The 12,248-nt window shown below is 40.0% G+C and overlaps 1 protein-coding gene across 12 annotated transcripts in view; it reads right to left on the reverse strand.

The window, feature by feature from the left end:
- Positions 1 to 12,248, reverse strand: part of NUMB (NUMB endocytic adaptor protein) — a 96,165-nt gene that overhangs the window by 4,402 nt on the left and 79,515 nt on the right. For 8 of the 12 annotated variants that reach the window (XM_055807342.1, XM_055807582.1, XM_027795850.2 and 5 more), the window contains 4 exons: positions 7,522 to 7,596; positions 5,475 to 5,615; positions 3,776 to 3,977; positions 1,254 to 1,556 (listed from right to left, as the gene is read on the reverse strand). In XM_055807342.1, the coding sequence (XP_055663317.1) occupies positions 1,254 to 1,556; positions 3,776 to 3,977; positions 5,475 to 5,615; positions 7,522 to 7,596 (721 nt within the window). The remainder of the gene's footprint in view (positions 1 to 1,253; positions 1,557 to 3,775; positions 3,978 to 5,474; positions 5,616 to 7,521; positions 7,597 to 12,248) is intronic. The other 4 variants (XM_013304298.3, XM_027795853.2, XM_027795855.2 and 1 more) reach the window with 1 other exon arrangement.

The raw sequence follows: 12,248 nt of genomic DNA on the forward strand, positions 1-12,248 counted from the left end.
GCTGAAACCCCTAGTTCCTGTGAACAATGAAAAGCAAAAGCTGAATGCTCAATTAAAATGGACGCTCAGTTTTAAAACAAGTATCAGCATAACGTGGATAAAGTAACATCTGGAGTAAAACTGGTGACTTAACAGATGTTCTCATTATTACTAATTGCACTGCTTTTCGGAAGTACTGGTCATCAAAAGTCCTTCACTGCACAGAACTGACGCGAGCAGGCGTAATTAAGCACAACAGTATAAAAACCGTAAGCCGTCTGGACACAACATGCACCTTCAGGGGAGGCATGCCCCAAAATAAATTCTTTAAGGGTTATTCCAAAACAGTACATGTGGTGTGACAGTAAGCAGCACTGGCAGCAGCATACGTGGGAACATGCATCAGAGATGTTCTGAATCATGAAAAAACTCAGACTGTGGTGTGCTCAGTGGGTCCCACTCGTGAGCAGTGCACTACTGCTGTAAAACTGATAAACTCAGCGCTGGTCTTAAAGCACAGGCCACCAGATAAGGATTGTAAGAGAAGTCGGACTAGGTATTTTTATTGGTTTTGCCTATGCCACAGTAATTTTTACTTTAAAGCTTCGAACCCTAAAACTAGCCCTGTTGCCAAATGAGAGTACAGCTGGCCTGCAGGGTAACCTAGCTAAGGGGGTTCTAGGACATTATGCAAGGTTTTATATTGGGATGACTCTAGAAAACCCCGCTACCATCACATGAAAACTGTACCACACATTACCGATACAGCCAGCTGTACCACCTAAACAGGAAAGCTGCTTCTAATGCAAGGTGAAAAGCCATTTCATTGCTCTCAAAAAGAGGAATGTGGACAGGCAGAAAGACAGACTGCAGAAATGCATCATATGATCCCATGACAAGTGGTTAAGGCCTTGAAGGGATTTGTGTCTCAAGATGCCCTGGCACTGAGTGGAGGAACCGGTTCAGTGACTCAGAGGGAAGAGCCAGCACCTGCTAATTCAACACCACCCGTTCCTGGATCACTTCAAGCTGTGCTCCAATATTTCAGACAGTGATTAGAACTGTTTGTCTTCTGCATGTGAATATTACATGAGAGTCTTGCCTATTCCCAAAGCAGAATTTTTCAGACATGGTGATGTTTGTTCATGAGAAATGATCCACATGAGGCAGGAAGAAGAATTTACTAGAAAATAAGGAGTTATTTGAAGGCACAAAGAAGAAAAGGAGGAAGAGACAATTTATGGTAATGTTTCACTGGAACCATTTGGTTTTACCTGAGTTTTTCATGGGGAAATCAGTCTTCCTCTGCACTGTTGAAGGCAGCTCATTTATTCGCAAAGACAACTGGCGTTTAAAAGGAGACATCTTTTGGCTAAGCGCAGGGAAGCCCCTGAAAGACCCTTGCCTGGCAAGCTGTTCTATAGGGGCATGCCTCCGTGGAATAGCGTGGGGATTGCTCATTTCTTTATCCATAGAGGCCGCAACTTCAGCAGTAGGAGAGGTTGGAGAGCCAGAAGAGGGGGCAGTATTGTTTGGTGCAGTACCTGGTGCTACTGTTTTCACTTCTGTTTCAACTGCTGGAGGAAATAGGGTGAGGTTAGATGAGTAAAGCAAAGTAGCGTTTAACTGCCTGATCCTACTCCCGTTTGTTTTGAAAAGAGAAAACTGCAGGAATTTGTGTAACTAGTAACTCTTCCAAATAAGTTCTGAATACCACAGCGGAAAAATCATTTCTGTATACCTTCACTGTTCTCACCCTGTCACTTCACATACATCCAGGACTCCAAAGCGAAGCTTACTAAGGCTTGCCACTTCACATGTATTCCTTCTAGCTGTTCCCGAGACCTCCGCTCTAGAAATACTTGCAAATTCATTTATGATTAAGACTGAAAAGCTTATTGCACATTTGAGACCTTTACTTTGCCTCACACAGGACTATGGCTGAAGTATTACTACAAACTGTATTAAATGACTTAGGGTGGCACTGCTCAGCAGCGGCAGGGAACAGAACCCAGCTCTAGGACCTTCTTTTAAAAGCCACCCTCCTAGCCCCGCAGAATCAGCAGCAGCAGCCAAACACACTGCACAAGCTTCCGCAGGCCACAGGCAGTAGCACTTAACAGGTTAGGCTGCGTTCAGTGCCCAGGCTGCAGTTCCCCAGCTCCTCCAGGAAACACGTTACAGGCAGAGGAAGCGTGCTGCAAGGCAGACCCAGCCCCCAAGCTGACAGGCCTTGCTAACACCAGGCATGTTTACAGTGAGTTCCTGTGTCACCACTTTAACTGAATTTAGCTGTAATGTTACCTCCTAACCACTAGTTAGTTGCACTGGAAGCTCCTCCAACTTAAAAGTCAGCTGCTTCATTTTGCAGGGTTTTGCGTAGCAACACAATGCTGCTGTCAAGCCAGGCCTAATGGTAGAAATGTAGGATTAAGCCTAGTTTAAATCGCGACACTTAGGATTAGAGTAACAATGGGGGATTTTTCCATCTTTAGGAAAACTGTCTCTCACTCATATCGTAAGTGAATGGGCTCTGGGGGCAATAAATACAACTCGTCAACACAGCAGGAGAAAGGAAAATCTCACTATCCTGTGTGAACTCTTATTTTACCTATATTGCTTTCCAAAATTTTTAGGAAAAAGTTACTTGTTTTGTTGACACATCAACAGAGTAACTAGAAGTACAGTGAAGAGAGGAGTCACACTAGAGATTTCTGAGGAGCTGGAATGGTAGGAGGAACTAATTATGTTGTCTTGCAAGCTTCAGTACCCATGAGTTGCAGCTGCTCGTTCAAGTGAAACTTTTCTAATCAGTCTTTCTTGGAAAGGATTTCACACACCTTCATTGAGTCAAGATTTTGACTCATGCCCTCAAGTAACAAAGGCCTTGTGTTTAAGCTTCATTTAGCACATTCTAACACTAACGTATGGGAACAAGCAGATGGATGATGAAAATGAAGATTAAAGTTTTGCAATCGAGCGGCAGAATAAAACTTGCTGTGGAACTCTCTGAAACAAAAGTTCAACTCCATTGTAAAAAGGGTTATGAACAATATTTATAATACCTATTTTTCATTAGCTACAGAACTCCACTACTTGTAGTAAAACTTGAGTAAGATGTTCTACTTTCACTTGAACTTCAGAACACTTCAAATGGCATTTTAAATGGCTAAGAAGTAAAAACTAACTCCTCTAAATCAGTTACTAGTTTTGAATGTAATTAACAGTGCAACCGTTATGTGTTTTATGGGGAGAGGGTTGTTGGTTCCGTTTTTATAGAAAGCACACTGTGATTGATCTGTTCTTCCCTCATGCAATGTAACTCTACACATACACTTTGTAACCTGCCTTAAAATCAAAATAAAAATACATTATTTTCTAAGAAAAATGTGTATCAATTTCTGTTAATTTACCATAAGCTTTAGACTACAAAAAGGATTACTTCGGGTCTGGCAAACTTGTTACATTTTTATAACATTTTTCTAATAAGGCCTTTTAGTAAGGTACCTACGGTGTTCTCTGCCATAAAGCAGGCTGACAAAACAAAGCAGGAGCAGCTTTCCATATGAGGCCACTTGTACTTCTTCTAGAGATATGGGGAAAAGCACCAGGAGTGAACCTTGGAACATTTTTCATCTTGTGAAGTAACAAGCACCCAGGAATATGATTTGTACATCATCAGGTTCAAGAGAGGGAACGCTGCAAGGACATTAAGCCTCAATCCTTACAAAGGCTCCAGTTCTCCTCAGTGCTGGTTTTGCTCACTATGGATGACTGTTTAAGTTGCACCCCGTACCTTTAGCATCCGGCATCTGTCTCATAATTTCCTCTCTCTCTGCTTGTTCAGTAGCTGTAGTGACCCTGAATGACCCCTCTCTAGTGAATGTGGTTCTGCTGGCATCAAAGGTGGCAGTCACTCCACACTCCTTCTCTCGCTTCTGCTTTCGCTCCAGGCATGCTGCAAATGCACAGCCCACGGCATGACTCAACCTTTCCCCCTGTACAAGACAACATTGCATCATACAGTAACTGGAACAGAAACATAAACATGCTTCAAGCATTGCGAAGTGATAACCTGCCTTTACAAGAGGGATCTAATTAAGGCACTAAAGAGAACTACTCTAATTGGCCACCTTTTGTATGGCTCTAAAATTAAACCTGGTATACAGAGTCTCAACTACTAATGCACACGCAGTGTTCAAGGCCACCCAGAAATGAAAGAGATTGTTGGATAATCTGTTTATTTCAACTGCTACGAAGATTCTAGTGCGATAACGTGCCTGCACTGATCCCTTGCCTCTGGATACATTTGAACACTAAGAAACTCTTCTGAAGACATCTTAAGCAGGTATAAGTCCTGAAGGGCAGGTAAGTGCTATTCTCAGGTGGAGAAAGTTTACAGGGGGCTCAGGGAGACACCGCCCAGTGTGCAAGCCTGAAAATGGAAAGTACAAATGGTGACTACTCTTCATGGCCCTGACCAATGCACAAGCTAGTACTAAGAGGGCCTTCTCAAAAGAGCTTCCATTGTTAACCAGTGAGGTCAAAAGGATTCACTATCCAATAACTGCAATAAGGAAAGAAAATTCAAGTCAGAGCAAGTCCAGCCATCCAGCTGATATGGCAGCTACAGTTGAGCCAGAGGCACTATTACTACCAGTAGCTCAACTCATCTACTACAATCAGTAAGTGAATTGACCTGTTATTCACAGAGGAAATTAAAAATGCTCCAGCTCTGACATACATTTAACTGGGTATTTCTAACTTCATTGTTTCTTTTCAAGGAAAAATAAGAAATTGTCAAGTATAATTGCTCCAAACATGCAACTATGTTGAGTTCATGCAAGGCATTTGCACGAGGTCTCAAGCGTTTTGTATAATATAGGTGGGATTCAACGAAAAGCAGAAAGAGGAGAAAAGGCCAGATCAGGGACTTCAACTAAAGTCTACACAGCTAGAGACTGACAAAGGTAACTTAGTTTCAAACCTTGTACTGGAAAAATCTCTAACACTCAGAAGCAAACAGGATGCTAGTTTAATTCAGTTTAGCTCTATCCCTTAACACTCAGATGGTTTTCTATTCAAGATAACATTAGCATACAAGAGGCTAGAGTCATAAACACTCTGTATTTACTCACTATGTTTTTATCCTGGAAAAACTGTCACTGCTGTTTCAGTTTTTGGCTGTGTACATTTTCAGATGAGAATATCTTCTGTCTATTTTTAGAAGAGTAGTTCCCTTCTGCTAGAGATATCTGAGGCTGACTGCGTTCCTTTTATACACATGCTGGGCACCGTTCTCTCCACAAGACGACACCACAGAGGGATGGCAAATAATTCAGATATAAAGAATTAGAACTAAAATAATTTTCAAGGACTAAGTAATATTTTAGCTGAAGTCAAAACATATTGAAGTATTTTAGGTAGTTAATTTCTCTGACCGTAACTTCCAGCTAGAAGCTAGAAGAGTTGGGCACATGCCATGTTAAACTTACCGTGTCCTTCACAGCCATAAAGCAGTGGCATATCCAGCGTCTCGTTGTGCCATCTCGACAGATGTATGAGAATGCCCGGTCAAAGTTCCTGTCTGGTGCGCAGAAAGAAACCTTCTCTATTGTCTGATCAACTATAAGATCCTAAAGGGAAGAGATCCCCACAATGAAAGAAATATGATGAAATATGGAGAAACACTCGAACGAGTAACTTTCAGTGTTCACTGCAAGAAGGTAAGTTCTGCTAAAAAGAGGATAGCCTGATGTGGCTCTAATTATCTGTCAATGAATTCACCATTCAGAACCTATTCCCAGTAAGAAACAAAAAGGACAGAAGACATTTTCCACCAGCCACCCTTGGTAGGAGTGTGCCAAGGCACTACTTAAGAATTTAGGGACACAAACAATTCCCAAGATCTGTCCTCTAGACCATGGAGCTCACATTTTTGTTTCATTTTATTTTTACAGCAGCTCCGGTAGCCTTGCAATCAAAAAATCTTTACTGTGGTTAAAGCACAACGCTGAAACTTATGGAAGAGGTCTGCAAGTGCGAAAGGTCTAGCAGCTGCTACACCAAAAGCAAAGCTGAACTGCTGACTAGCTAAGCAGGGAGGCAGAAAAGCACCAGCAGCACTGGTAGTATCAAACACCTCTGACTGGTTCCCAGGCATTGATGGGAGAAGCGTATCTAAAAAGGAGATGGCATAGTCTAAGAACTATACCATGTTCAGTAAAAATTATCTTTTCAGTATTTTTTTCAAAATTGTTTCTTTTGGTTTGTGGTTAGTACTTGGCACCTGTGCTAACGAATTCAACCACCAGGAGGCAACAGTATATGCTCTTTTCCAGTTCTGCACTTTCCATTACCTCCAGGCTCCGCACAAGTTATTAATATTCAAATTTAAAAGATTAGATATATGCAGTAATGTTTCTAAAAATAATCTAAAAATATTTTTAAATGAGGCAATCGGTAGTCTGAATTCACCTACATCAGTATGTTTGTATCAGAAACTGAATTCTTACGAGACGGTAACTTTAGTGCTGATGAACCATACCATAATAGCAGCCCTGGAGAAGTCTAGCCACAGAGCAGGTATTTGACAGGCATTCATACTGTAGGAGGGATGTTAATTATCTCTAAATGCTTCTCAGTGTTGGCTTGCAGAAATAATCTTTTTAGGTTGATAAAGTAAGGGTTAAATGACATGAATGTAAAATTAATTAATTTCAGCCTAGTGAGAGTTAAAATTGTTCTGACAGCTGTGCTATCTTTTAAAGTACTAGTATGCTTACAGAGGCAAGCCTAAAGGTCTTGTTTCTCATTGCCTACATCTAGATAAAACCAAGAATATTACTTGCACACAGGCACCTTGCTGGTACATATAGTACTATTTCACAATAATAATAATTAAAAAAAAAAAAAAAAGTAAAAAAATTCTAGAAGGATGCCACGAATACATTAGTATTCCACTTTGGACCAACAGCTTAGATATCAGAATTAGAAATTATTGAATTTGATACTCAGTTACTATTTAGCTTGAGTCTGACGGCACACAACCGCCCTATTTCATTTATTCCCTTCATTCCATTTTTGGAAGCTAGCTCTTGTTCTTTCAGATCCATTCTAGGATTTGGATGCCCTGAAAATTACATTGATTAACATGAGCTTGCTCATGTATTACTATTGCAGCCTTCTGCAGTGGTGCAGAACGTCAAGGGACTCTCCAAGTTCAATATCAACAGAACTTAACAGGAAAAAAAAATATGGTTCTTCAGGTAAATGCAACAAAAAATATGCCAGGCTTGTGCTACCTGCCACGTTTTATGAAGTATGTCTTGAGAGTAGTGTGGAATTAATGGGGGGAGGCGGGGCAGGGAATTAGCAGACATACATATGTTTACAAAGCAAGAAATGGTTAAACTAATTATACACTTCAGTCTTTCTTGCAAATACCAACATTTGCATTAACATAAAGATTGGTGTCCATTTAAAGTTATAGCACATACATTATTACAGAGAGATTTAAAATGTTTGTCTGTGAAATCTAACCTTTGTTTTCTCATCTACAACTCTGAGTCCATCCGCCGAAACCCACAGGACTGCTTTAACGGCTTTCTTCCCAGACTTTCAAAAAAGAAGATAAAAAGGAAAGAAAAAAAAAGTTTTATGCCAACAGCATGAGACTGCCACCCGCTTCCCCTTTCCAAGAACCATAACATTAAGTGTAGATGAAGTCCACGGTCAGTAGGGTGCCCAAAGCCAGATACTCAATCCAAGTTGCAAAACATTCAGAGAATCAAGCCAAAGCCAGTATTCCAGAAACAGCACGTTGTGGGGATGGGGAGAGGGCACAGGACAGGTGAAGCAAAAAAAAAGGTGTACATCCACTGACAGTAAAGAATTCAAGACTGACCAAGTGGGTGAAGAATTCCAGTAAAGAATCAGAAGACACTAATTCATAAGGAGTTACACCACAGGTAGCTTCTTTAGCGCAAGTTTAAACATAGGAAAATTCTTACCTGATATTTCCACCAGCCCTACCCCTTCTGCCCCCATAGTCGCATGGCAGAATCATGGCATCACCTTAAGCCAGTGTTAAAAGCACCCAAAAGCCATCAGTTACTATGTTATAAGCTTAATGCTAAGATCAATCATCCAAACATGTTTCACTCGTTTATTAAAAGCTAAATGTCACATCTTGGAAGAGAGGTAGAAAAATATGGTTTCTTAACCATTTGGTGTGTATCTTGAAAAAGCAATGGTGTGTGGCAGGCTGACGCAGCGGAGGAGCAGTCTGGCTTTTATCCAAGATCTGACTGCGGGAACTTTCAGCTGCTGCAAGCTGAGGGTAAGTAGAAGTAGGAAACACATCAAGGCTTCAGAAGCCATTTAAACTACAGATTCTTTCTAGACTGTTTACTTTTTAAGGGAAAGTTACAGAAAACAGTATAAACACTAGACGTGATATTCTTCTGCAACTAATTCAATGAACAGAAAATATGTACAAGATGCCAACATAATTTTACTGGTTTTTACAGGGAACTACTACTACTAAAATAATCCTTTAAAAAAAAAAAAAATAGGTGTTGCTTTAAATTCACAAACCCCAAACTTTAAGCCAGCTAACAAAATATTCTCCCCCTCTTTTGAAGCACTGGGTTTACATAGTTTGTGGCAGCTAATGGCACCCATCACAGACCACTGCAGGGAGCGAGAAGAGCAAGAACAACAGAAAAAGATGAGGGGGTATCAGCTAGTGGCTTCATGCAAGAATTGCAAATTTTTAGTTTGTTTGTGGTTTTTGTTTTTTTTTAATAGTTCATTGCAATTGTATATAGTCTATATTCATACAGCACGTAATGTAGCAAGGATGCATTTTGGCACGAGTTACATGTTCCAAGTCTGCAATATCAATTTTAACACTTTAAGGTTGAAATATCTTGGAGTGAAAAGTCTCCTGTTATATCACATTGGTTTCATTCTCAGACAAAGCAGCAAGTGTGAAGAAAACGGGTCTGGCAGAACTTCTGTTTGTTTTTGGGGAGGAACTATCTGTCCCAATTTCAGAAGCGGCAATGACACCCCAAGCATTTTCAAAAAGCTTGGTGAGAACAAATAATGGCACTGACTTGTACAGAACAGTGATTAAAAGAGAAAAGAGAGAAAATAAGCACAGCATGAAAGCAAGCTACAGAGAAGTGCTTGCAGAAGCAAGATTCTAAATATCCATGCAGCCTGCTGGATACCCCAGAGAAGGTTTAAAGTAAAATTGTCAGGATCTGGAATGCCTAATGGAAAGAACATAATTCACAAAGGAAAATGTACTTAAATTTACCATCCTATGTGTTAAAAAAATACTGCAGCATTTAAAAGTCACTTTTTTCTAATATTAAAAAGTAATAAATACTGATACTCACAAAATATACTCAGTATTTTCAATGCTTAGCTAGCTTCCATAGCCTAGAAGTCCCTATTAATCCCAAACCCAAATGGTTTATAGAGGTCTGTCTCCTTGAACTGTTTTTAAAAGCAGTACCAGTTTCTTATAAGCCATTAATAGTCTTAAAATCCTTATTTCAAGCAAATACAAACAATCAAGAGACAACATTGCCTGCAGGTAATTGGTTTAGATTACCATCATTAGAAACAGAGATACATGTCTTTCCCCAGCTAACAATAAAAACCTTGTTTCTGCACAAATAGTAAACTGTTCCTGAAGTTTGTATTTAAGTTAAGTTTAGCTGAGCTGGGTACTTCATAAAGCAGTACTGATCTTCAGCAGAGCCACTCTTCACCTGCTATTTTACCAAATGAGGATTTAGCTAAGACATAGGAACTTCACGTTTCTCAGGATTGAATGAAGAAGCTAAAGGCTCCTCTCCCACTGGAAACATAAGGTTCCTCATGCAAGATAACCAAACATGGACCTGCTACACTAACAGAAAAACAAAACACACTTTATCTCACAATTCCTTTTTCTAGATTTATGGTGGATGCAGCACTCAGAAGGGGTGAGACTGTAAGTCCATAGCCCAAACCCACAGCTACTACTGTTAGGCAACATACCTTCCCACCTACTGAACCTCCAGCTAATCTGTGCATACAAGTGATATATAAAAGAATATACTTCTCCAAATCAATTTATATTGGATATACAAATCAAAGTACTAGTCCGTTATGAGTGCGATATTGCCAAGTAAATTGTGATTACAAACCGGATATGAGCATTTGCACTCCTGGCACACACCGGACAAAGATCAGACCAGATGCAAGATACTGCATGGGAACTGAACGCCAATGTAGGATTGCAGCTTGTCTAATAAACACTGGAAGACAGAGGTGACTCCAAACAAAAGTATTTAAAGCAAATGGCCAATATTCATTGGAATAGTGTGGTCTAAAATGTTGCTGCCAAGGGACTCATCTAGACATCCCTATCAGTAGCTTGTCTTCATATTCAAGAGCTTTTGGATGACAGCACTGCTGGAGGAGAGCCACGTGTGGCACTGACTCCCAGGAGCCTGATTTGTCAGGGCTGAGTCAGCCCCGATAGAAACTTTGCTGCTCAGCACTTCTTAGGAGGTCAGTAATCTGCTCCAATACGAGATTTGTTATCTGGGCTAATTTCAGAGTCCTCAGAGGTCTCCAGGAGGAAGGGCGAGGCACCCATCCTAACAATGAGGCCCAAAACCAATGCAGGACCACTGTGGGCTGGGGACAAGGGAAACCTCTCCAACAAGTGGCGATGCCCTACAGATGGGTATCCACACACACACAAAAAAGATTAAGATGAAAAGAAAATTAAATGGACTAAGTCTGAAATGTACATTTCCTAATTAACAGTGCAGGTCATGGCAATTTAACTATTAGAAGTGATAGGAACATGGATATAAGTAGCAGCTATATTGTAAGGTAGAAAACAAAGTTTTAAGGATGCCAGAGTAGAAATAAAGTTGCTCAATATGCATTTTTAAATACTTCTGAATTGTTTCTAGTCTTTCTGCCTATTTTGCTCTGTCCTGGGACTTACAAACAGCTGTAAGATGTATCTGGAGTCTGAGCTTATATATAAAGAAAATTTTTCATTTCAGACTGTATAAAGCATTTCATGATGAGAAATACACGCGCTCAGTGGAAGCAAAACATGAGAAAGATCACTGAAACCGTACCACTATTCATTACAACAGAAAAGCTTTAGTTTTAAGACATGTAGGGCTGCCTAAAAAGGCAGTTGATTTGGTTACATTGCATATGTACACAAAATAAAACTGCAGAAGTCTAACCTGGAGCTATCAACAGACATCTCGTTTTCATTTAAAGTTGAATAGAACATCTTTTCAATGCTAAACATTTGAACATTTCAGGACACAAATCCATCAGATTTACCTTTTAGGGCGAGAAAAATATCAACTGGGAAAGCAGCAAACCTGTTTAGACTGACTTACTGAAAGACGCTAGCGTGGTTTAGGCAGCTCTGCAGTTTGAAATATTATATTAATCCTAACGCAAGGCATCTGCAGAGAAATTACAGATGAGACAGCCAAACGATATTAAGAGTTATTAGCATTTCTCAATTATATGTGAAGAGAACAGCTGCCTTTCCCCCCGCCTCCCCAGTTTTCCCCTAGATTTGGGCTACCATTGTAGGCCAAAGCTGTAATAAAGGCACTGCCATACCGGTGCTGTGGGGAAATCTAAATTGGATTTAAGTGGTTTCAGTGCTAATTAATGAAATTTCACAGGCTGTAGTAGTAGTACATCCCTCTTTGGCAAAATTTTATAATAAAAGACAAAGCAAATCTACAAGGCTGCAGCAAAGTACCAAACTTCATTAAAAAAAACAACCAAGATGTAATGGGGAAGCTGGGATATTTAATAGACAAAAATCTGTCGTTGGCTTTTTTAGTAAGTGGTATGCAAATATCTGTCCTTTTACATCTTTGCTTTCTTATGTAGCCTAACATAAGCTAATACCAACAAGCAGAAAGAAAACTAACATATCTGCTCAGGCTGAGGTGGGGAGGTCTGTTTGTTTGTTTTAAACAAATTGTAATAGTACTTAGCATTTTCAGTTCTAAAGCAAATGGCATGTTTTGACTTCAGTCTTTTTAGATTCCAGCTCTTAACTTTTATTTGTGCATAGGAGCGATCTGATTAATCTGCCAGATCTCCCACCTATGGTATTTTGGCCCTAAAAAAATATTAAAAATAAGAGCCTCTTACTTCACTGTCACTACACTAGATGCACGCTTTCCCAGATCTTAGGGAGAAACAGC

This window comes from Falco peregrinus, chromosome 1 (assembly GCF_023634155.1).
Source record: "Falco peregrinus isolate bFalPer1 chromosome 1, bFalPer1.pri, whole genome shotgun sequence".
NCBI classification, from domain to species: Eukaryota; Metazoa; Chordata; class Aves; order Falconiformes; family Falconidae; genus Falco; species Falco peregrinus.